General features: G+C 41.4%; 1 protein-coding gene across 3 annotated transcripts; it reads left to right on the top strand.

Moving 5' to 3' along the window:
* The first annotated feature begins 779 nt into the window (after positions 1-779).
* Positions 780-26,903, top strand: dnajb6b (DnaJ heat shock protein family (Hsp40) member B6b). 3 transcript variants are annotated; one of them, XM_083683607.1, is made up of 10 exons: positions 780-914; positions 7,856-7,985; positions 9,744-9,853; positions 10,802-10,873; positions 11,303-11,410; positions 14,248-14,379; positions 15,216-15,363; positions 15,484-15,554; positions 24,224-24,382; positions 25,364-26,903. In XM_083683607.1, exons 2-10 carry the CDS (start codon positions 7,921-7,923, stop codon positions 25,462-25,464), a joined length of 966 nt encoding a protein of 321 aa, XP_083539733.1. In that variant the 5' UTR covers positions 780-914; positions 7,856-7,920; the 3' UTR covers positions 25,465-26,903. The 3 variants fall into 3 exon arrangements, with proteins under 3 accessions (XP_083539733.1, XP_083539731.1, XP_083539732.1); XM_083683605.1 differs by having other exon boundaries at positions 11,300-11,410; XM_083683606.1 differs by lacking the exon at positions 780-914 and adding an exon at positions 5,615-5,634 and having other exon boundaries at positions 11,300-11,410.

Genomic DNA, 26,903 nt, shown 5'->3' with positions numbered 1-26,903 from the left:
AACTACCAGGAGTTATATCACTTTTGAACCATTCCACCGTTTAGGGGTATTCATATCAACTCAAAAGTGAAATACAAAATACATTGATTATTTCGATTATAATATTCAAATGCATTAATTTAACCCATTGAATTAGCTGATTGACGAGGTTAATCCAAATACAGTCAGCTAGCCAATGCAACTCAGACCTAAATACATTTCTTAAATACAAAATTATAAACAGTGTTATTTTTCAAACCATTTTGAAAAAGGTACCTCACCAACACTATGAGTTTATAGGTCCTAATATCTGTCTATCTAGGCCTATCTTTTTTTGGGGGGGTTATAATTTAGTTAGGCCTATAATAAAATAATGGGCCGGTTTCACAGACAAGGCACAACCGGCCCATAATGTGTCAAATTGTAGGCTACCGTTTGCTCGCAGCAGGTGGCGTAAGGCAGGTTATAGTTTTCCATCATTTCCTAACTACCGCATTCCTTTACACAATTCATGTGCTACGGTGGTGATAAACATCAACATCAGAAGTAGGCAATTATAAAAACATCACCAAATTCACACGTTTCCATAGTCTCTCTTCTCTAAAACCCCCGTCTGCTTCAGGAAGTGATAGTGGCATTTCATAAACATATGGGCACGTCGGATGGTGTGGAGCGCATCACTTGCACAGCTCGCCGCAGAAGCTCGGGTACGTGTCCAGTTTATGAGACTATCAATGTTTGTGTAAGATCTCCTAAAGCGCGCCGCGGTTGCTCGATTTAACTGCTGCTGAAGTAGCCAAAGGACCAGCAGAATATCCGCACAGTTACGACCACCGAGGTGTTGGTAAAAAAACACGACCCACAAGCTATTGGGATAAAGATTCACAGAGGTCAGCAGGTACCGAAAGAGGACATTTCCTCAGCCGGAGAAGAGGGTGAGAGTATTTTCATTTTATGACATACGAATGATCTTTGGTTGATTCATTTGCGTTGATTGTGTCAAATCCGTCAGCGTCCGATATCTTTAATGAGGCAGTTGCGCGCAGTAGTAATGTTTAATTGTCGCAACCTAAAGCTGCTGTCACGATACCGCATCTTTGAAGCTCTGTCACATTACCTTCAGAGGAATACTGTTTTGATGGGACAGTTATGAACTTCAGGTGTTAGTTTGATGTTTGGCCCCCATTTACAGTACAGCCTATATCATGCCATAGCTAGGCTATATCAACTTGTAATTTTTGTAATGCTATGACTAAATGCAAATTGAATATTAATGTTCAAAGGCTAAATTGAATTGCACGATAACATAATGTGACTAGAACATTATGACGGACCCATACAGTAGATTTGAGGTTGACTGTATTAGTAGTTCAAGCCATTAATAGTATGTAGGCTACTTAGTAAGAAATTATTCTTTGCCAGGTCTTACAAACTTTGAAGTAAACAAGTGATACTAATCTAAAGTGATAGGCTACTGACCTTGTTATCAGTAAATAATTACTTAGAATAGAATAAGCAATGTCATTATTGCCATTTTATGCCATTTCCAAACAAAGGAATTTGGGATTTTGGGACTTTCTGGTACTTTCTCTACCTATGTGTCATTCATTGCACCATCTGAAGGTGTCCTAACTAGGTGCTGCTCACTCACATCGGTGCTTCTATGTTGTATTTTCTGTTTTCAGTATCTCTTAATGTTGCATATGGTTTCATTAGGAGGACCTTATGTTCTGTGTCTGGATCTGTTTCTGGGTGTATTTCTGGCTCTCTTTCTTTCTGGGTGAGTTTCCGGGTGTATTTCTTGGTGCACCTGTATTTCACAATTTTATCCTTATTCCATTAAGCTGGGAAAGATAAAATGTAGAGGGAGCGAGCATGTTACAGCTCAATATATGGCGGTTGTAAACAAATTATGAAGCGATGTTTAATTTAAAGTCCTGCTCTGAGGTCTCGCCGAATTATGAACTTAATTGGGCTGTTAACATTCGGGCTCATTGTAGTTTTACTTTCCATTGTCACAGAAAACTCTAAAAGTCAACATTTTCACAAGCAATACTCGCCAGGGAAAAAATAGCAGCAAGACAATGTTTTAAAGGAACCATATACACTCATCAAACACTTTATTAGGAACACCTGCACACCTTCTCATGGCGGAGGTGGTGTAATGGTGTGGGGAATGTTTTCTTGGCACACTTTGGGCCCGTTAATACCAATCAATCATCGCTTGAATGCCACAGCCTATTTGAGTATTGTTGCTGACTATGTGCATCCCTTCATGGCCACAATTTACCAATCTTCTAATTGCTACTTCCAGCATGATAATGCACCATGTCACAAAGCAAAAATCGTCTCAGACTGGTTTCATGAACATGACAATGAGTTCAGTGTTCTTCAGTGGCCTTCCCAGTCTCTGGATCTGAATCCAATAGAACACCTTTGGGATGTGGTAGAACGGGAGATTCACAGCTTAAAAGTGCACCTGAAAAATCTTCAGGAATTGCGTGATACAATCATGTCATCATGGACCAGAATCTCAAAGGAATGTTTCCAACATCTTGTGGAATCAATGCCACGAAGAATTGTGGCTGTTTGAGAGCAAAGGGAGGACCTACCCAGTATTAGTATAGTGTTCCTAATAAAGGGAGGACCTACCCAGTATTAGTATGGTGTTCCTAATAAAGGGAGGACCTACCCAGTATTAGTATGGTGTTCCTAATAAAGGGAGGACCTACCCAGTATTAGTATAATGTTCCTAATAAAGTGCCGAGTGAGTGTGTATGAGGAGGGCACATCCTCAGACCAGCACAGAACAGGAATATCAGGATGCCTGAATTCTTGTGGGCTCACAATGACTTTACAGCATGGTGGCACTAATCTGTGTATTTAACCCACACTACCTGTCATGTTGTATTGTAGAAGAAACCACATTCCCACTATTCTAGGCCAGTTGTGAACCTCAGTCATCTTACATGCAGCCTAGTCTACATACTGAAGTTATGCAGGAATTAATCAAATCTGTGATATGTGCTGCATCCTATCAAATCAAAGATGAACAGAATTATGAAAGAAGAAACATCTTCTGAAAGTGGCGACAGACACTTACAGAACACTAGAAAGTTGAACCTTTTTTCTCAGTGACATTTATGCTGAGAGTTATGCAGAGGTGATTTATGGCATAATTACTGTGACTAATGCCAGCCCCATTGCTGGGTTTCTGAGTCAGGTCTACTCCGGTTGCCCCAAACAACGCCAAACACACTAGACTAATGCAAACATACAAACAGCCTAATGGGCATCCAAAGGTAAGCACAAAGTTTTGCAAATGATAAAATGGTAGTAATGGGTGCTCTTCCTAATTCCAATGGTTGCCACTTTTCACCCAGTTCTCCGTAACTGTATTCATCAGCTGTCTGGGCGTGTCATCATTCTCATACCTGCCCCAAGCAATGGGAGCCTCTGTGAGTCGCCCAGTTTTAGAGACACCCTCTGTGTTCTACACCCTTTTTACCAAGGAGCCGTTGTCTGATGAGGTTTGACGTTCTCACACCGAGACTACTATGGACCCTGGAAAGTAGCCTGTAGTGGATTCAGACACATGGGTCTTATGAGTGCATAAGACCACAATTAACTGACTGGAAAAGGTGTTCTGCCCCCAGCCAACCTTGAACTATTTGTTCTTAGCACAGTTGTCAGTGATTAAATCAACTGACTTGGAAGATGTACGGTCTTGTCACTCTATGCTCACTGTTTTCCTATAGGCCATGTATTACCAAATATTACATATTATGTTTTCTAAATGTTTTCAGAGAGTAGTCACACTATCCATGTGGGCAGCGGTGAAGATCAGACTTGTCTTTGCCAGCAAATGCCAACCATAAAGTTGAGGTTTGAGGAAAAGAAAAACATTTGGGTCTAAATATGTACTTTTTGAAAAAATGTCCTTATTTAACACCAACATAGTTGTATATTGATATACTTACACTTAGAACATGGATTTATATCTTAAAATGTTTGATTTTGACTGAAGGGTGTTTTTAAGAGAAAGAGAGAAAGCCTACTGTATGCCTCGTTATAGTCACTTATCTTATCTTCCTACTAGCTTACTACTATTGCGACCTATGTTATTGTTTTTATTATTTTACTACTTCGTTGCACTGTTGAGGAGCTAGCTTGCCCTAAGAATTTCATTGCACCGTCTACAGCTGTATTCTGTGTATATGATAAATAAACTTTGATTTGATTTGACTTTTATAAGATCTTGCATAATGTATGAGTGAAATACCATTGGTCACAATATTCTATTAACGCCGTTAAAAGTGAACATGTGTTGGTCTAGTGCCATGCTGCTGATCTTGTCTGATACAGTTACACCAAGCATCTGCTGTGTGAGGATCCCTGGTGGGTTAGTCTTTGCTCCTCTAACAGGGTAAGCTCCAGGGGCAGGCCCTTTCTGTCTGCATCTTTTCACACTGATAACCCCCCTCAGCCAAACCTCCCAAACGCCGCTGTACAGTTACTTCACCTGTCACTCAAACAGCCCCATTAGTTACCTTGGTAACTAATGCTGGTAAGTCTTACTGTTGTCTGAGATTATGTTACATCTATAAAATGTTATACTCAGGGTCAGGATTATGCAGGAAAGTCCCAATAATTTGTAATAATAACAAGCTGGTAGAGCAGCTTGTTATTATTACAAATTATTGGGACTTTCCTGCAACAAAGAGGATGAACTGACCAATGAGTAATGACATTTCCCTCCAGATCTATTGCAGATAGATATTCTGTCAATACAGCGTTAGAATCGTGCATCAGACCATCCTGCGAAGGACAGTTATGCCAAACTGTAATAAGCTATGACCTTGAAAGTCAATGTTGTTACTTTTCCCTCATCTAACAGTCAGTATGCAGTATGCCCCCTGAATGCCTAGACAACATAAAGATGAACTACTGCAGAATGAGTGACAGACCTAGATGGGTTTCATTGACTGACTTACATTTTGTTGAAGGTTAGAGTTAGTTATGGGATAACTGTGGCGTTTGGATAACTGATGCATTGTGGGATTGATTGACCCACATCCACTTCTCATTCTCAAGCACGTTCACACTGAGCAGATTGCGATTTCAGCATTACTGGGTCAGCCTTCTGATGCCACCAGAGCATACACACAGGCCACCAGCAAACACACAGTCAGTATCCTCGTCCATTAGCGGACATGCTAAAACTGCCGTAGGGAGTAAAACTGCCAGTTGTTCACTCATGGCACTAAGACAGTTGTGAGAAAAAAAGAGAAAAACAATCATGAGATGGGTCAGTGCCTGGGCAACATCTGCTCACAGCTGTATGTACTGAGCAGTACTTTCAAGACAGTGGAATGGGGCATGAGAGAGGGAGGGAAAAAAGAGAGGGAGAGTTAGAGAGAGAGAACATGAAGAAAAAGAGTCCAAGAGTAAGGTAGACTAAAGTGAGAGAGGGATTCAGATAGAGGAGCTTATGCACTGCCCTAGGACATATATTGGGCTGCCAGGGGTTTACCGTGCCAACCAGGAGGGGCCACACGGCATCTGTTGCCACATGCTCTCAGAAACTAACAGAAAAGGGCACAGGGGTTATTAATAGCAAACAAACAGGATACAACTGGACTCCCAGTGGAACTGGTAACTGGTCACTCTATGAATTTTATTTATTTGTTTACAGCTCAACTAATTTATGTATGTATAGACAGTAAAAAAAAAAAAACGTGACTTTCTATGACATGACTTTCTATGCATTTAATGTGTTAGATTATAGAGTTGTCTTACAAAGGTATTTTTGGTCGTCTATCTGTTTGTAAAAAGGGCTGTCTCCGGTATTGTTCAGGACAAAGTGTGGAGTGGAATCATCATGTTCTACTAATGTTGACTTCATGTATATATGAATGTCAACTAGTGTTATATATAAAGACTGTGAAGGTTCTGTTTTAAGGTCATGTGCAGGCCATGGTAAACAGAGTGAGCTGCTCCCTGTGTGGATTCATCTGTAAACAGATCTAACAGATGTGTGTGTGTTTCTCTTTCTCTCTCTCATACTGTGTGCTGTCCCTCATACTGAACTAGGACTTAGTGCTCAGCAGGTACATAGCCTTTGGTATAATAACATTTGATTTGTGAGTATCGATCAGTGTGACAGCAACTGTGAATGAATATATTTGCATATTTTTGCCTAATTGAGCCAGTAAAGGTTTTTGCTCTGTATCTAGTAGTGAGTCCTGGTGCCTTAGGGACTTTCCCAGTTCCATTGGACTGCATACAAAAAGTAACAAAAGACACCCATTTGAAAAGATACCTCAGTCAGTCAGTTATTGTAACAGTTGAAAAGACACATTGTTACACACCTTGTGAGCTGTTGGCTTTTTCCTGTCATCTCACTCAATAGGACGATTTTGATGACTCTCGTTTTACTAAAGTAGTGGATCTCTCTCTCTCTCTCCCTCTCTTTCTCTCTCTCCTGCTCTCTGTATCTCTGTAATGATATTTTTTGTGTTGCAATATCCCATTTGTAATTGATCCCCAAAAGGTAAAAATGTACACATGCAATAGGTCACCTGAATGCTTTAGTGAAGCAAACAAAAGATGAGTGTGAAAAACGCTATTGTTTTGATATCAGTGTCTTATAAGCTCATATGGACTGGGTACCATCGAAGTGCAATGACACTCAAATAAAATAAATACAAATCAATCATGAAGACCTTATCACAGAATCACTATGTTGGACAGTGGGGCCATACTAATGAAATCAGAGATATTTCCCTCTGTGTGCTATTAGATCTCCTGTTCTCTCTCTCCTCCTGTCCTACTGAGTGAGATCCTCTGCTCCTCTCTCTCAATCAGATGAGGAGGTTAATGAAATTCCTGGGAGATGTTCAGAATCTCTCTAAGAAACTCTCCATGCAATATTAAAGCCTCCTCCTCCATATGGTTCACGTTTAATCCATCACTTATTTTTGTTTATTTATGTTCCAGCTGGTTATAAAGCGGTTTTACACTATGGTTAATGCTATAATCTCTCATGTCTGGAAAGTTGTCAGTTGGTTCCAGCATGGATGGTGAAGCATTGCCGTTTGTATGGAATCAAGCTTGGTAAAAGAGCATTTCATCAGTCTCTCATTAAGTAAATGATATTGTATTGAGCTGTTGAGTGATAACTGGGCCATTAATGAATATTTTCAACTTAATGAGGAGTCTCCAGGTGGTGCTCAGGTGTCAGTGGGGGTGGAGGTGTAGTCAGGATCAGTGGTGGGAGATGTAGAGACTGCCTTGCACATGATGCTGATGCCTCTGCAGGGTCTGTAAGTTGATCGGGGAGGACATCCCACAGAGATCCACTTACTCTGATGGTTTTGTCTCTTCAGTTCTGATGTCCACTGTTACCACTTACTGTATATGCCTCACTAACAAGAGCTGACATGGAAGGTTATACCAAGATTGTATAAAGTTGACGTGTACCTTTTGGATGATTTGCCTGGTGTTCTAGGAGACCAGTACAGTCATGTTTATCAAAGAGGCTGCATATAGGCTTCATGACTGAAGGATCAGTTACATGTTTTTAACCCTCCCCCCCCCCCCCCCCACCTACACAGACACAAACACACACACACACACACAGACACACACACACACACTCTCTCTCTCACTTTCAAGGGGGCTCTATTTCAGTGCAGTTGATAACATTGTTTAGCATTGCCACCCTGCAAACTCCTCCCTTCCCCCATCCTAACCACTCTGGCCCGGGGGGGAGATTTCTCAACTGTCACACATGGCTGCCTCCTCTGCCACAGTTCCACTTTGTTGTGCTTGTACTTCCTGAGTAAGCATGTCTTTATAACCATTCTCTCGGCAGAGCCACGGAAGGCTAGACGGAGGATCCTCGCATAAAGAAAGAGGAAGGGCCAGACACACAGAACCATGACGGAATATTACGACATCTTAGGGGTCCATAGAAATGCGCCGCAGGAGGACATAAAAAAATCGTGAGTACCCACGTCTGGCACGGCCTCTATTTTTACATGTGTTTTCATTGGAAACGGCGGACACTCTGAAGGATGTAATACACTAATTATAACCATCATACGTAAACGGACAGAGAGACTGCAATATGTGGCATACCTTTCTGTACACTCACTACACACCCCTGCTCAAGTGCTGTGACCCCAAAAAAATAATAAAACAATTCACACCAAATGTGTCACACCAAATGTTTTTGCAGTAATATGCTTGAGTGGCAGGGACACCTACTACTTTTTAAAACGGCAGTGCTCTGTTGGGCTTCTCTGTTGGAATCTAAGATATGCCATCTTTTGATTTGGCTGAACTTCAAAGGAACTCAGCTGTGAAGATGAAGCGTTTCCACTGTAGCCTACTTGTGTTTTTCACTTTCCTGTTCAGCGCTGACTCTCCTGCTTTTGACCTTTTACTAAATACCAACCTAGGCCGATCCATACTGATTTATTTTTAAAGGGTTCTTATCTGTTTGAGAAAAGTTCACACACCTTAGCTTGCAGAGTGAATAGATAAACTTAGAAAAACATGAGCAGACTGGCTTTCTTGCTATTACACATTTATGTGGAAAGACACCAACATTTCTGTAAACAGACATTCATCAGAGTGTTTACAGACATGTTTTTTCACATTCTTATACACAACAAGTATCCAATGGGTTCTTATTCAACATAATTTAAGTCACTTCAACTCGTGACTGTCTTCAGTTCACAGGAAAACCACTGTCCCCAGCTCTGTGATACTTAGAGTCTAAAAGTGAAGGGGATAATACACAGACTGTAGCCTCTATGACAAATCTCACCACCAGGGGAACTGACAGTTAGAATGACAGTAGGCCTATTGTAGCACCCACCTCAGGTTAGGCAAACACAGCCTCTCAACTCCAAAGATGAGCTTGGAGTTTGCTTAACATTTGCTTGATCCATGGGGATTTTAAAAGTTACACTCAGAGTTGTTAAAATGATCATGTGTGATTTTAAGAAACCTTTTTTTCAGATGATATCATGTACATTTTACAGGCTTTTATATTGGAGGAGTGAGAATGAGGGACAGAGAAAGAATGGCAGTGACAGGCAGTCTGCTTATATGTGAAAGTGGGTCTAAAGGTCTAAAGGGCCTTTATTAAGGTCTTTATTCAGCTGATTTGCAGTGGGCTATTGACTATAGATTCAACAGAGACTATTGACCAGGCTCTGTTGACTGCAGAGACTAGTGACTATAGACTATTGACTTGACCATAGATTCAACAGAAACAATTGACTATAGATGCATAAGAAAGCCAATCCCTGGGCTCCATACAGCCTTTTGGCTGACCCTGAGTCCTCTCCATATGTCATCTGTGTCTGCTGCAGTGCTTTATGGAAACTGCTGATTCTGCACAACCCCCTGTGTCAGCCTGGACTGCAGAGCAATGGAGTTTAGCCTTCTCTTTGTTACTCCTGTTGTGTGTGTTTTTGTGTGTTTGTGTATGTTTGTGTATGCGTGCATAGTTTAAGTAAGGATGGTGTATTCCTTTAGGATAGATGAAGGGTTTAAATTAAGGAATCACAGCTTGAGAATTGTATTTTTTTCTTTTTTTTAAGTGTCACAATGAAGAACTTATATTTTACAAATATATATTATATTTGTGCTCTCCTACCGAATTAACCATTAAATCACATGTTTTATCTATGAATAATATCTCACTGAAACTAAGATGCTGATGTTGTGTGTTTGAATTTGTGACTCAGATACAGAAAGCTAGCACTCAAGTGGCACCCAGACAAGAACCCAGACAACAAGGAGGAAGCAGAGAGGAAGTTCAAAGAGCTTTCAGAGGCCTATGAAGTTCTGTCAGATGGTAAGAACCCCTCTCACAAGACTGGCTTTAGTCCTCACGAACTGTTAAAGTGGGTGAACTGGGTGGCTTGCTATCTAGGTCAGTTATCATACAAATTGGATGTCATGCTGACAATAAGCCTAAAACGCAGTTTTACCTCCAACTGACAAGTTGACTTATTAGCTTATTGGTGTTTATTATTGTCACCCCTCTTTTGTTTTCCCCCAAACATATGATAAGTCATGTGTTGCTGCCGCTGGCGAGAGGCCATAATTATATACTATTCTCTGTGTTAATGGAGAAAGGAACCTTTGTGTGACTGTAACAAGACTAAAAGAATGCACTTGAGAGCTGACGCGTGGGCTGGAGACAACACCAGAGGGTTGTAATGTCTTCATTTATTTGTTGGAGTTATGAACTCGCTCTCCAGGCAACAGTAGCAAATAACAAGGCATTAATTGTTAGCCTTCAAAGTGCACAATGTCAGGACTGTTGTGTCAGGGAGCACTCATACTTAACCATTAGCACTCTCTTTTGGTTCTTTATGTAACGGCCTGAGGGTAATCGCTCTTGTTACTGTTTCTTCCATTTCATTTCAGGGGTTGTAATTGATTTAGTAACTCTCCGTACACACTAAGGTTTCTGGGCTCTCTGCAACTCATCAGAGACAGAATTTGAATGTAGTGTATCGCTGAAAGAAGAGCTCAGGTGGAAGGTTCAGTTTTGTTTTTTTTAAATTCACTACATTACAGTCAGAAAATGGATCATTGCAACCTGTTCACATGAAACTTGTGGAGGAAAGTCTGAAGTTGAGGTAGGATCTGTTTTATGTGGAGGAAGCTGTTGTTGTCCAGAAGCCTCAGAGAGACCGTTCTTAGTGTTTAATCCAGATGGAGAACAGGAACCATGTTGAGATGTCTGACCTAAATCCCATCATACTGTAAGTCCTCACTCTAATTTCCTCCTCAGAAAATAAGAGGAACCTGTACGACCAATATGGTAAAGAAGGCCTAACTGGAAATGGAGGCGGCAGAGGAGGAGGTACTACCTGACTTTACTTGACTTTATGTATTGATTGAAGTACAGCCTTCAGGAGGTAGATATGATAACTGCACATGTAGACATATGATACATACAATGTCCATCCCAATGGGATATCACAAAAAACAAAGATGTGAGAAGAGTCATTCTACCCATGTTTTTATTTTTTATTTTTTTAAACCTATGCACCACTCTAGGGTCAACCCCAGTGTGTTATTATAGATACTGTAGTAATACCAACCTCTCTCTTAAAACCTTCAAACCCATTACCTATCAACAAAGTTTCCTATTGCCTTGCTACTACCACAGTGCTCTTGAATAATTCAGACATGTGCAGACACCATGTGGATGACCAGGATTACTGTATGTCGCTCAGCCATAGGTAATGCAGTGTGTTCTTAGTTGACAGTTGTGTCTCTTTTACAGGAGGACATTATAATAATGGTGATCACTTCGGTGGCGGCTTCACATTCCGTAATCCAGAGGATGTCTTCAGGGAATTCTTTGGCGGTCGAGATCCATTTGCAGATTTCTTCGGTAAGCATTTTCCACCTCCCGGTTTTCCCATGCCAGTGACACCGATGGGAATTGCCTATAGATTAGAAAGACAGGCATGGAGAGGAGATGGGGAGAGTGCTGATGCCACACTGCAGTACACTCTCTTTGACTACTGTATTAACAATTCATCAAAGTTTGTTGTATATTTGATGCAATGTTGAACTGGGAGTGCTATCGGTCTAAGAGTACATCCTTGCTTTCAGTCTAAAATCAGTGGTATCGTTGTGTACATCAGGGGAGGCTGGTGGAGGCAGAAATCGGAAGGACAGGCTGCATGGAATTGAATGAGGAATGGTATTAAACACGTGTGATTTAATACCATTCCATGCATTACAATCAGCCCATCCTCCGATTTCTGCTTCCACCAACCTCCCCTGGTGTACATAGAGCTTTAGACACAGAAAGTGCTTCATAAAGCCTCTTGCTAATCATATGTTGTATTGTGCATCTCAAATACGCTGACCCCTACTGAACTCAACCTGGACAATGTTTCTGACTATTGTTGTTATTGTTGTTGTTGACCTTAACTTCCTTGTCTAGGATTAAAAAACCTTTAACCCTCAGGGCAGTGTTTCTGTTTATCTCATGGGACATGAGTCTTTTCCTGGCTAGATTTGTGGTCAATCTTGAAAATGCCCTTTAAAAAACAATTGGTTGCTACTGTAATTACCAGCCAATGGTGGGTTGCTTGTAGTAAGGGCTATGTTGTCTATGCAAATGGTAAACATATTGTCATAAGTAGCCCATAACATTGGCCAGTGATGTAGAAAAGCCTGTATGTGCTCGGCGAATGAGAGCAAGGCATCCGTGGTTCACCCACAGAGCTCTAAATATGGAGGCCAGACGCAGACAGAGGACGGATATGAGAGCCTACATCATTCAACTGGAATGCTTTCAAAAATAGCTTCTGTATTAAAACAAGAGCAGTTGTAATAACGCCAAGCGTGTGCGTCTGTGTGTGTTCGAGCACATGTAACACGTGGTAGTTGGGCGTGTACAGTAATGCTTGATAAATGTGTGTGCCGTGAGAGCATGTACCATAGGAAGCCTTGTGACTCCCCTTTGTGTTTTATTAACAGGCTTCTTGAAACTAACACCATATGAAACAGTCTCATAAAGAAGACTTAGACAAATGACAATAGAAGATAGAAGATGTGGTATCCCAGCAAATCCTGCAAAGCAGAGATGGTTAGAAAAAAGGCCTATAATTTGTTATCTTAAGTATCTTAAGTAGATAGAGATACAGATCTGGTGTGTATTAATATTAGGACTCTGTATTATATGCCAGGGTTTCTTTAAATACAAATTGAGCGCTTAGGACAGCTGTTGCTGTTTACACGGCGGTGTCTAAAAGTATCAGAGAGCATAGCCACAAAGCTGTTGGTAAGAGGATAGTACCTGCTAGGCTGGTGTCAGCACCACTGAGTTTATGGCTTAGTAGGTGTCTGGTCCTCCAGTCCGTTAATCTTGAACTTTAGGGTTAGGGTTAGACCCAGACACTGTTCCAATCCTTTACAATGCAACCTTCCTTCCTCCACTCAGCTAATCAGTGATCTTAGATTGATTGGATATGTGAAATCATATCTATCACCCTATTGCTTTCAGTTTTTCATAATTACCTCAAGAAATTAGTTGGTGAATTGTAAAAGGGTGCATTGCATAAGTATTGGAACAAGGCCCTTGAAGATGTTCAGTAAGTGGTGAGTGTTAGGGAGCCACTCTTGTTGCTAAACACAGTCCTACCCTACAGCCCCTCTAGCTAGCAAGAGGCAGGGCTATTGTATGGCTGCCACTACAACAGCTTGTGCTGTGGGTAGTGTCTGTCAAACAGGGTCTGGGGTCCCGTTGAGACAAGCACACACACAGGCACTCACATAGTACCCCCTTTCTACCAACTCGAACCTTGTTCTGGTTCTGGGCTGGTGCTGGTGCCGGTTCGCAGTTGGTTCAACTAGTGAACCTTCTAAGAACTGGCTTGCTTTTCCACAGGCTAGAGAGCCAAGTCATTACATCACTGTATTCGCACAGAGGAGGGCTCAAGTGTCTTCAGATCCATCCTGACCCCTTCTTTGGTCACATGCAGTCCAGGGGAGGCCACAGGGTACCCAGAGTCAGAGAGTATAGGCCCTTATTAAACCCAAAAGATCAGAATGTTTTTCATTAAAACTTGGAAGCATATGGTGAATCTTAGCTATTTTTTTCTGACAACCATTTATTTTGATATCCAGCACATGCACATTGGATGTACTGTATTTATGTTATATTCCTTTTCATGTAGTCTGGCTCACCCTACCTGGGTTTATCTTTCATTCTAACCAGTTATGTGTAAAGCTCTGTCTGTACAGAGTCTTTTCACAGGCTGCCAGAACACACGGGCAAGTCTTATCCAGCAAGGCTGACCCAGATTGGTACGCAATTAGCAGCATGTCCACAGGGCTTTAGAATGAGAATGAGCGGTACACTATACATCTCACAGGAAAAGGTGAAGACTGTTCCAGGAATTAAAAAGCATGGACATTGCCTTTGGCAGTTTTGGTGCTTTCCAACTCCAGCGTCATTTTTAGTTTTTGTTTTCATTATTAAAGCAGTAGAGTTAATGATTTACAGTGTTCTTTCATAACAGGTTCAACATTATACACAAAGTGATCATTAACAGAAACCCCAAAGAATATTTGTGGTTGATTTTGAGCTATGTCTCCTTTTATGTCATGAAATGATGCACCTTTTAATTACTTTTATAGATAGGTGAAATATTCCCGTACCTGTATTGGAATGAAAGTGATTGATGTTTGTTACTGTCTGTCCCCTATTACCAGCTGATGACGACTTCTTTGGTGGGGGGCGGAGTCGCCAGCGGGGCATGAGCAGGAGCAGGACTGCGGGGCCTTTCTTCAATGGCTTCGGGGGCTTCCCTCCATTTGGGGCAGGCTTCTCAGGTTTTGATTCAGGTATATCAGAGTGTCAATACCATTTTGTGAAAAGCTTGGGAGGCAAAAGAGTCAGGCTCTATTAGGATTCCACTTATTGACAGGTTGTGATAAGACATATACTGCCTTCATTGACATGGAAGATCAACCCTTTCAACCCCTCAATCTGGAATCCAATTTTGCATTGCAAGAGACATGTACCTGTGTTCTGTATGACAAGACAACTTCGACACTGTCAATGATTTAAGGAAGGACCTATTTTCCAAGAAATGTTTCACAATGAAAAATATACCCTATAACCCTAAAACTGATGATACTTGGTCATCCTTGTGGACAGTGTTATCAGAGGCTGCCAAAGCTTGCAGAGATTGAGGGATGGCTGCAAAAGTGAACCCCTCTGTTCCAGGAAGTTGATGCCAGGATGCTGGATTTCAATGCACTGCTATTGTGCTGGCACTTGTGAAACTGGGCCCTAAGTCTGTATTCACCAAAAATGAGAACTAAAGAAACATATTAGATGTTATTTGATATACTTTCATATTATTTAATGATACTTGGACTTAATGAAGTAGTCTGAATAGCACTAAGGATAATTACAATATATTTAGGCAGCCATTTAGAATTTTCCTTATAACTCGCTTCACGTTTCGGATTAAATTGGGCACCCCTTCTAGGATGTATTTTATATACCTTTTATAGCAGTAACTGTACCGATTTGCTAAGGCCCCAGACTAGTATGCCCCCATATTGCCCAACCAAAACTATCATGTTAAAAAGACATACTTACTAAAAGCATGCTTTTACTTTAGCTATGGAAGAGTTTGTAAGCATGTGTGTTGTGTGTGTCCAACCTTTAGGTTTCACCTCTATCGGACAGATGGGTGGAGGGGGCTTCGCCTCATTCTCCTCCTCATCCTTTGGTGGAGGGGGAGGGGGGATGGGCAACTTTCGCTCTGTGTCAAGCTCCACCAAGTTTATTGGCGGCAGAAAAATCACCACAAAACGGTACTTCACAGCTGGTCACCACTGCAGAGTGGTTCACTGACCTTGCTCTGTGTTGTGTGCTTAACTGATTGAGACCAGGATATACATATACTGAAAAATAACTGTTGTTTTGTTCTCTAGGATTGTGGAGAACGGACAGGAGAGGGTGGAGGTGGAGGAGGATGGCCAGTTAAAGTCTCTAACCGTCAATGGTAAGGAGCAGCTCCTAAAACTGGATAACAAGTGATAACCTCTGCACAATGTTTTAAATACTACTCACACCTGGAAACAAACTAAACTAACTCAGCGGCATAGGTTTGGCGCCAGCAGTTGGTCTCTCTCCTCTCTCCCCCCTGTTGACATTGGTAGTTCACACGTCTCATTGAGAGAAAAGTGTTCTCATCTTAGTTTAGCTGCGGAGGTGAGGGATGTTGAAGATGGTTGTATTTATTTCGGTTGATGTTTGTTTTTTGGGACCATCATCTTACTAGGACCAGAGAATTTTCTGTTAATTACTAATTCGTACCATTTTATTTCTTTTTTTGCTGTATGCACTTTTTGCTGTATTGCAGTTTTTTCCATTGAAGGGCTTCAGCCTTTTAGATCTAGCAGGGGTGCAAAAAGATCTGAACAAAGAATGACAACATTTAGCTTTTTCATTTCAACTACTGTATTAGACTGTTGAGTTATCTCATCTTAAATTTTCCCTAATGTTTTGAACTCAAACCACACCTCTAACCAGTAAGCTCATGTTCATGCCCTTAGACCAACTACTTAGATTATTAATAAATGTATCATATTAATATGCATTTTGTTTTGCTTTTCTATTTGTTTGTATGTTGTTTTGAATATGAGAGGAATTTTTTTTTCATCTCTGCATGATTGCCAATGACAAGGCTGTTGTGTTCTTACTGTAACTGTTTTATCACCTTAAACCATGACCACAGACAAATACAATACATGGATATACAGGGGATTTTGTGTACTTTTTAAGAAAAGAAAAAAAACAAAAGTTTCAGAATTGGTCAATAAATCTTAGTTGGACCCTTTTGAAGGGCTGTTGCAGTCACATTGAGTCTGTGTGATGATTTTGTTGGCTTGAGTGACACCCTCACCCCCCCCCCCCCACCCCCACCCCTGAAATGTGCGTTCTTGCTTACAACTGCTTCACACAAATACAAAGTCCAAGGAAATCACATTCGCTGCTTGTGCATTGAACTCACTCATGATCACCTCAGTCACAGTGTGCATTTTAACCTACTAATTCATTACTAAACTGATTATTGACACAATTGTTTTTATAATGGTCCATATCATGTTTGTCTTATGTCATATCAAGTAGTAGGTTTCTCTCTGTGAACCATTAGGATTTTTTAAATATTTGTTGTGCTACAAAATGATTATCTTTAATGTATACCCTTGGTGGAGAATGGAGTGAATGTCAGCAAAAGGTAGGTGGACTTACTCATCTTAATTATTCATTGTTTGTTCTTTGGGTAACACACGTACATGCACACACACACACTCACACACACACTCACACACACACACACACACACACACACACACACACACACACACACACACACACTGTCTTTGTAATTATCAGGTGAATGCCTGCAGAATTCAACAAGCTGTGCCCCCTGTTTCCTTAGTCCTCCCTTGCCACTCCCTGGTATTTCCATGTGCTGACAAGGCATTTAGGGTTAGCGTTAGGGCGTTACATCATTTAGGGTTAGCGTTAGGGTTAGCGTTAGGGTAGTGCACTGACCGTTTTGAATGCAAACTAGCGATAGTATTGTATCTACAATTCTCTACTTTCCAGACATTATTTTTTGTGTGTATTGTATGCAACAATACATCATCTAAATCAGGTCCACTACTTGTATTCTATAAGCTTGGTTGTTTTACCCCTTTCAGCAGTGGCAGCTTAAGATGCCATGCCACTGATCAACAGTGTCAGACCATGGTGGTAGTGGCATAACAACTGTTCCTTTGTGGTAGTCGAAAGGAAGTGCATATCCGTGTGTGTATGTGTGCGTGTATCTGTGTGTGTATGTGTGCGCGCGCGTGTGTGCGTGTGTGCGTGTGTGCGCACGTGCGTAGCATATCTTTGGCACACCATTTTTGAAGAATGTGCTTAAAGGGGTTTAGTTTATTGACACAAGCCTGAGTGCATTTTTGTGAGAGAGGAGTAGGAGTGGTGAAGATCACTGTTTAGCAAGTGGAAAGCAATGAGGACAGGAAGTGTCTAAATTACGCCGTGACTTTCTGGGGGGGGGTGGGGGCACCTATTGTTTTTTAATTACATGATGATAAATGTTTAGGAACATCACAGAACATCACACATGTTTAGACTTCATGCAAATATAGCGTCACATTGCACCAATAAAAGCAACATACTCTGCCCACAGCTACTGTGTGAGTTTAGCAAAGTGAGACTACAGGCACAGCAATCCAATCCACTAGGGGAGATGAGGGGATGGGATCGAGAATGGTCAGTTTTCCTCCATTTCCTCTCAGCTACTCGAAGGCCTGTTCTTCTAGCTTGCAGGGATTCAGACAGCCATGATGCGGGAGGAGGGGATCTTGCTGGCCTAGAGGAGAGTGGACACAGAGAGTCAAAGGATGAGGAGAGAGTGGATATGAGGATGGAGGAGGCAGCATCAGTGGACAAAAGGGAAAAGGATTTAGGCGAGGGTAGGGGTGATAGGTCAGAAGAAGAGGGAGTTGGGAGAGAGAGTCCGCAGGAAGAGGGGTAACAATTAGGTTGGAGGTGGGGCAGGATCTGGTGAAGACAAGGGCAAGCTGAGTCGGGGGGAGAGTGAGACAGGGTAAGGTCAAATGAGGAGATAAGGTTAAGACATCCAGAACAGTGAAACTTCTCTGATTTGATGTTGAAGTCAACCAGAAGAGTGGGTGAGCAGTGTGCCATCCTCAGGGAAGAAGCTGAGAAGGACATTCATCTCATCTAGGAAGTCAACAAGATGACCTGGGGGGAGATAGATAACAATAATGTGAAGTTTGACAGGGAAAGTAACAGAAGCAGCATGGAATTCAAATGAGGATATTGACAGATGTAATAGAGAAAGAACATTAAATGTCCAATTAGGTGAGATGAGCAGCCCTATGCCACCCCCTCGACCAGAGAAAAGGAGCAGGCAGCGGAGAGTGCTGCTGGAGTAGCCGCGTTCTCTGATGTGATCCATGTCTCAGTGAGAGCCAGGAAGTCGAGAGATTGAAGGAGGCAAATGATGCGATGGCCTCTGCTTTCCTGACTTCTGACTGGCAGTTCCAGAGTCCTCCAGCCAGATCAAGACATCTTGAGCGTGTGGGGTACACCAGATTGGATTGGTTGCTGTGGAGAGGTGGAATGCCTCGTCTAAGTACCCTACGGAAAGGTGAAATAGCAGGGATGGAGAGAAAACACATTATAGCAGGTGAGATTCCATTGAGGAATTCTAGAGCTGATGACAATAATACCAGAAAGCAAATACTCAGCCGTGTGGCCCTTCCCTGTCTGTCTTCGATGGACTCCCACAGATAGACTCCCTTGTCTTTGTGCACCCGAGTCTGAGAAGAAGAGGCTGACGCTACAGCTGGCGCTGTCAGATCAGTGAGGCTTAAAAGGGCAAGGGATTCAGACAGCCAGTCTACACCTTCAAACACAGCCAGATGGCCAATCTATTCAAAAATAATAATAAAAGCTTTTCAACAGAAACTAGATGGATACTAGCCAGAAACTGACAGACTAACACCACTTATCTCACTTATTCTACCAAAAACTGACAAAGTAATGAGCAAATCACACTTAATTCAAATACAGAAGGAATTCTTCTATCCTGAAGACACAAAAGATTCCATCCCTCCTTAATTCACACCCTGAAGATAGGGGTCCGATAGCAGCTTACCACTTAGCAATTTTGCATGTTAGAACTCCTCATAAAAAGGATGTCGTCTTAAATTATAAACATTTTAAGATGGACTTGCCTGATTATCCTTATCTAAGCTTTTTATGAATTCAACTCTGACAGTATTTGTCCTTCCCCCACTGTGGCAGCCATTTTTCTCATTATGTTTTTTTTCACCAGAAGGTAGATTGAAGTGGTGGCTGTGTGAAAGCCCCTTGCTAGGTGACACTTTGGCCCTGTCCTTGCGGCTGGCTGGTGTTGTGTGTGTGTTAGGAGATGTGCTGATGAGAGGAGGAGATTAGTGTACCTTTTACAGTACTGTCAGAGGTAACAAGAGTCAGGTCCTAAGCTTTATAGTCATTATCACATCACGGCTGTTAAAAATATTCCTGTTCAAGCCTCACATTCATTTGAATTACTACACAGTTTCTTATTCGTATGGGAAATCATATTCCATCAGGCTCAGAGCATCTTGGATTTATCCTGCTTATGGCTTTTTAATGACATTTTTGGCCAGATAGATACTTTAATTTAGATTGTATAGATCTCTAACAGTGTAATGGACATTGTAGGAGCAGGTTTGTTTTTTTCATGGAACAATAGGTCCCCCTGCTGGCTGAAAACTGCTATTGATTCTTTCTGATAAACACATCAGTGTTATTTGTTAATATTTGTGAATACATATGTATATATCTATATCTATATCTATATCTATCTATCTATCTATCTATCTATATATCTATATATATATATATATATATATACATATACATATACATATATATATATATATATATACACACACATATATATATACACACACACACACACACACACACACACACACACACACACACACACACACACACACACATATATATATATATACATATATATATATATAATTACTTTATAAAACAGTATTCCTGTAAATGGCCATTAAATAAATCAAGACATTTAGCCACACATTTAGGAATGTGTCGACAAAGTTCAAGCAAGACAGAGTTCACAGATGCAACTTCTCCCCACTAAGTGGCACTGTTTCTACATTAACAGGAGATGGTGACATCATCCCAAGACCTGGCCGTTGATTTGTATAACTGACAGCATTATCTAACCATGGCCTTTAGATATTGAATGTCTCTGATGCAGTGATACCTCTGGTATGGTGTCATTAAAAAAGTTTATACTAATTAATCTAAAAGGTTGATACATGTTTTCCCCTTTTAGATAGATTTTCGATTTTCGATTTTCTGAAATATATTCTTATGTAGGCTAATGTTGCATTGATTACAAGCAGCTTGTATTGAGTTCATGGAATGTACAAGTATTTCCAGGACCAAATTCAAATGCCAAAAATGTCAGCATAGAGTGCAAAAAGATCACATAAACTCTCGTGAGATCCACCCACACTCTGCTTCCCCAATGTCTGACAGTGCAGTATTCTAAATTCCCCCTGCTCACTTAAAGAGGATGTGTATGCATTATTGATGACAAAGTGTAAGGTAGTATAGTCAAGCTGTCTTCCCCTGCCTGTCATCCACATAATATAATTAAGCTGTACTTAAGCTCATTGCTGACAGTTGTCAGTTGTTGCCTCTGGAGCACCTTTTAAAGTGGCTACCACACTTGGAATGTCTGTCAGCCATCTAGTTTTAGTTTGTTATCATAAGTCCAGCCTTTTGGTGATAAAACCCACTTATTTTGGTTTGCAATGCATTTGATCAGTTAATCAGCTAATGGTGATCCTAATAAAGATAATAATAGACAGTTATAAATAATAGACAATCTATTATTCATAACTGAATAAAGATGGAATAAGTAGCCTGAGAAGATCTGCCAGCACCCCTGTGCAGAGGGATTCTGTCATGTCTTCACATCAATATGTGAAAAATAAATACGCTTCTAGTATGAAAACAAAAGGTGTGGATTGGTTTTACAGCAATCATCTCCATACCCTGTCCTTCAGAAATGACAGATCATGTCTGTCCCAAGACCACAAGATAGCTTCCTGTTGGCAGCAGGCAACATCCTGTTTAAATTGTATTCCACACGAGCTCTGTCTGCAGCGGCCCCATCTCTAGCCAGCATCGAGCCAGGAGCCGTTGGCTGCTTTATGAAAGATGGGAGAGATGAGGCTCCAGGACCAACTGGGCTGTTGCCTGACCGTGTTTGAACAAGGGCACAGACACTATCTCTGTGCTCAGCAGTGGCGTCACCTCAGTGGACCTCCGCCGGCCGGGGGTTTATTAAAAGATGGGGGAGGGGGAGATGTGAGGACACCTTTTGCATAGATAATGGTGTCCGCTGGTAGGGGTTTGTATTGACATACAAATAGCGTGTTGCCTTCTACTGAGCGGTCAAACTCAGTAGGCGTATGTGGGGTTTGTCCAACATATGAGGTTGGCTTTCAAGTGCAAAACAGTCTCTCTTTCAGAATGGCTGTTCGAAATGGTCAGTTAGTTGCTGAGCATGATGTCGAATTTTTAGGGATGTTGTGTACCAACCGTACAACCTCAAAGGAATTGTGTGTGCATGCGTGCGTGCGTGCGAGAGAGAGGGAGACAAAGAGATGTGTGTCTGGATGATGTGTGTCAGACTGCCTAAATATAGACACCATACACTTACGCCTACTGTAGGACTGAAACAAACAAAGGATAGGCAGTGTCAAGACAATAGCTCTAAATGAACACATGGAGAAGCATGGTTGTTATATAGTCTTTTCTGTTGTTGAAATTAAGTCTTTGATCCAGGAAATTAAAGGCCTCCTTTATGAGTATTAAAAGATCTCATTATCATTATTGCTCTTTGATATTGTGCTGTTGAAATTAATTAAATGATAATGGATTATATGGCTCGGTGGGGCGAGCATCTTATCACCCAGGTAACAACCTCATAATAGAAACAAATATTGATCTGCAGAAGCGGGGATGCATTAACAATGAGCACACAGCCTGGGATTCACACATGGTAACATGTGGCTTAGACTAACTCTCCATTTCTCTAATGCAAAACTGATACCATCTCCAGGCGCTTTCCAGAAGCTAATAAGTACTAGGATTAGTGGCTTTTCTAAGCTGGAATGAGACAGGGGAGGAAGGTCTACCTGATAGAAAGCCACCAATTTTGTATTTTTAGTCTACTGGGGTAGTCTTACTCTGTGGTGTCAATCCTCCATCTGGGATCTGGACGCTGGTAACTGTGTTGTTTGACTAAATGTGTCGTCCAGCCTCTCGTAATATAGACTGCAAATTTGCTGGGGTCACCATGGACGACCTCATGGTAATAAGATGTCCATTCAGCCGGTGTTGACGTCTTTCATGATGATTTCTTTGTCTCTGACAAGGCTTATTATTACACCCCATGCGAGTTCCGTCTTCTCAAGTTGTCTCCTTCCATTCAAGATCCCCTCCATCCCCCTGATCATCTCTGTCACATTGGCAGATTGGTGAGGAGCTTAGTGATAACTGGTGAAATAGACCTTTAGCAGCTCTGTAGGTTAAATGGTTGAAGACAAAAAAGAGGGCTGTGGACTCTAGAGGGACAGGTCTGGAAGTATAGAGGGACAGGTCTGTTACCTTGGAAGAGCTTGTGTTAGTTAAGGCAAAGCAAAGCAAAATTTATATTTGAAATTGTTTTAAATATTAGAAAAACTTGAGGTGTGCTTGATTTAGCTTGCCTTGCATGCAGCCTTTGCCCTGCTGAGACCTTCTGCCATTATGCCTGAGGAAATCAAGTACAGCTCATGTTTTTCAAATATTTTTCAGCCCCTGACACACAGGAGTATGTCTCCATAAAGAAAGAACACTGTTCTATTCTCTATGTATGCACTGTGAATGAGTTCTGTATTTTTGGGAGAAGGTGAATATGACACTTGAGAGATAGAAATATTCACTTTGAAAAAGTTACAAGATGTGGTTCCATTCAGAAAACACATAACAAACTTTATCATTATTTTTTTTCTTTTGCTATTCATTATTTTTCAACCACAGAAGATAATCCATTAACAGACGTAAATGCAATGGCGTCCAAGGCTACAGAACATTTATGATGGACATTATGTGCAGGTTACTCTACACAGATAGTATGTGTCCCTGTGCACAAATACTGGCTTGATGTGTCACTCTAATGACTTGTGATTGGTTAAAGGCTTGGTTATTAGACATCATAAAGGGGTTGTGAAAGCTGGTGCAGATCTCCTCTAAATGAGAACAGGTTCAGCACGCGAGCATCTGGCCCCTTTCTTCTCCTCTCCGCTCCCTTAATTACACAACACAATGGCCATGAGATCTGCCTGTAATCTCACAGCATAATAAGGCTCCCCTCTCCCTCTATACCCTGCCACTAATTCAATATAAATGTAAATTACCAAGAGAAAAGAATAACCAAATCTCATTTTATTTACATGACTAATCACAATAAAGCCAGCCACATGAAATATGAATGAAATATACGGTGGGTGTATGAAAGAGAAGGGGGCCCCGGCCCCCACTGGAGGGGATTTTTGAACTTTGTCATCTTTGTTGTTTTGCACGGGTACACCTCACATTTGTGTTCTCTAAAGGCAACTTGTAAAAAGTGAAGCCTCTCATTTTCTCTTTAATTGTGTTCTTCACGTCAAGAACATCACAAGGGGAAACAGCTCATTCTGAGCGCTCCCTATTCAAGCACATCAGATGTCTGAAATTGTGCACTGATCCACACCTACTGTAGGCTCCATTTTGTTACACAAATACACTCCCACACACTCACAAATCACGCTCCAAAGCCAAGTACGGTAATATTATTAATAGACAACTGATCCCAATTTTACCTACCTCTTCATGAGTATAGTCAAGGTACCCCTTGATCACCTTTAGAAAGGACTTTGTACCATAGTCTCAGACCCTCCGTGGGTTGGTTAGGGATGTAGGCGTGTGCCAACCTGTGCCCACCTGTGTCCAGCCTCACTGCTCTGACCGTGCCCACAGGTTTGGAAGATGATGTTGCCCTAGAGGACGAGTACCGTTGCCGTAGACAGAATGCTCTCCCGGGCCTCCCCTCTCATCAACGCTACCTGAGAAACACCCAGCAGAACCCCCCGGAGGACGAGGAGGAGCACGGTACACAGAGCCTGGGACATGCCAGAGGTGTGCCCCCTAACCTAGTGTTCATGCCTGGGAAGAACAGGTCTGCAGTGTGGAGGCCGCACAGAGAGCTCCAAGTACAGGCTTGTTGTGTGCTGTGTTGACACTGTTACAAAAATGTTACTAATATCGGCGAGCTAACTACAGTAGATATTAAAGAGAGGGCTAGTCTTTCTAGAATTGACATTTTCCAACAGAGAGGATATTCTGGTCCAAGTGATTTTCTTCTGCTGATTCAATTGTTTATTTTTATACTTTGTTGATGAAGTTTGTCGTCTTTATAGCTGTTGATTGAAGACCACACATACAGTACAGGGATGTATATGTGTTTGATGGGATGAATGGATCAATCAATGGCTGTGCTTTTAGAGAAGAGCTAATACCTTAATAATGCCAGCTAATTGGCTGCTGTTGTATCTGATGGCTAAACAAAGGCCAGTGACAGAGGGAGCCATGTTTGATTCGCTGAGGTAAACATTGAGGAGAGAGGACTGACATGGTCATTAGAACGTTCTGTTGTTCTCTACCATAATGGGATAAGGTCAGAGGTCATCCTCTGTTTTCCTCCAGAAGTCATGGTATTCAACATAAAAGCTGTGCAATTATCTCATACCTACGGACTCAGAGGGGTCCCCTGCTTGTAATGAGGGCTTCATTAGTTTGGGGGTGGACTTCTCAGAATTTGTGCACATTCACTGTTCTGTGTCACACTGATATAAACAAACGAGTTGACTTGTTTTCTCCAGCAGTTAATGATGTAAGCTTACCCCTTATGTATTATGCAGTATGTCCTTATGATTAAGGGTTGAGGAAAATATAGTGTAGGTATAGTACATGCTGTGCTAAGGTAAGTAGCATGTGTCTAGGGGGACTTAGTGTTGTTTTTTAGACTGAATTATTATGTACATTAATTTACAAAATAGAGCTTGTAGAAAAATAGGAAGTGAATTTGAATGTTGTTGTTTGTTGACCATTTCTACGTAGGACACATGGACACCAAGAGGAAGAAACTGTGGCTAAAGGAGACAGAGTCCAAAAAGAAGAGAGCGCCTCGATTGCCTCCGCGGATTGGCACCTGGTTTTAAGGAACCATCTTGGTTCCGCCCCTCACTGTGTCACCTGGAAGAAGGTCTTTAGATGCGGCATTACTACACCTAAGACATGCAGCTTCCCCACCACTGTGCCTTGTCTCCTCTTGTCTCCTCTTGTCTATCCTTGTCTAACTCCTCAGTGACAGAAAACCTCATTACTCATATTATATGCAAGAAATTCGAATTCAGTCTCAAGGTCTTTTGACTCCTCATGGCTCCTTTGTTTTCAACCTTTTGGCAGATCAACTCTCATTACCATCTCATGTAGCTGTCATTAGAGACCACAGTTCATTCATATCGTTGTATTATTCAGATGTCAGTGGAGAGGAGCGGTTCTCTGTTTTTCTTAATGTTGTATTCAGCACAAATAGATGACAGACTCTGAGGACTGTAGCACACATTCACACAAACACACAGAACCTCTGTGTTTGGCCTAATTAGTCTCCTATGAATGGATCTTTCACATGTTCATGAAACATACTTTCAGAAATGTTTGTAGTTTGTTCTAAAAGGGTTTAGGGGTGGCGGAGTTAATGCACTGCTGGGTGTGAATGCCAGTAACAATATTGTACAGTAGGTGGTAAAGGAAGTGATCTTGAAGGGCATTTAGCTATACTGTAAGTGGGTCTTTTAACCTTGAAGACTAAGACAATGTCAGATAGGGGAGTGTCCAGAGGTATCAGAGAACGTTGTTAACCGTTGCTAACAAAAAGGCAAGAAAGCAAGACAGGAATGTAACTCATAAATGTTTCAGGAGAAGATGCGAGGAAGTTGCTTCCCAGGTGTATTTCTTTCCCCTCTCTTGAATACTATACCAAAATCAAACAGTGAAAGTCATTCAATGAAGAAACGTATTTTTGCATTAAATACATTACACTCTCATACTCAAACCTTTGTGTAGTAGAGTGGTGCTAGGGTCCTGATGACATAATCAGAGAGAACAAATACAGCTGATATAGCATCACAGGTCAGTAGTTTCTTTGTGGAAAACGTACAATAATACTATATAGCTTTTATTAGTACTGAGTGTATTGTAGGTAACTGCACCAAATACACCAAAAGACATGCTGTTTAGGGGGAATTTCTCAACTCTTCATGCACAACGGCTTCTTTCTCCCTCATGATAATCTCGCTGTAATTACCTCTTTTATAACTGAATTATGCCCCAATAACTGCATGACTAGCCATCCCACTTTTCTCTTCTCACAAAACCATTTGTTTGAATGCTTCACTGCTTCGGTTTTAGACGACAACCTGTTGACTCAAGTGCCTGAGTTAAACATGTTTATAACTGTTTTATAACCTTTTATTTGGCCATATTTTGATTTCATCAGTTTTATTGTGAATTGCTTTTATCCATGCCCATGCAAGGGGATATGGGATTGATGTGTTTCATTTTCTATAAACATCCACCAATAAATCTTCAAGTGAAA

This window comes from Argentina silus (assembly GCF_951799395.1).
Source record: "Argentina silus genome assembly, chromosome: 1".
NCBI lineage: Eukaryota > Metazoa > Chordata > Actinopteri > Argentiniformes > Argentinidae > Argentina > Argentina silus.
The sequence above is the reverse complement of the archived record's forward strand: the minus strand, read 5'-3'. Positions and strand labels throughout refer to the sequence as shown.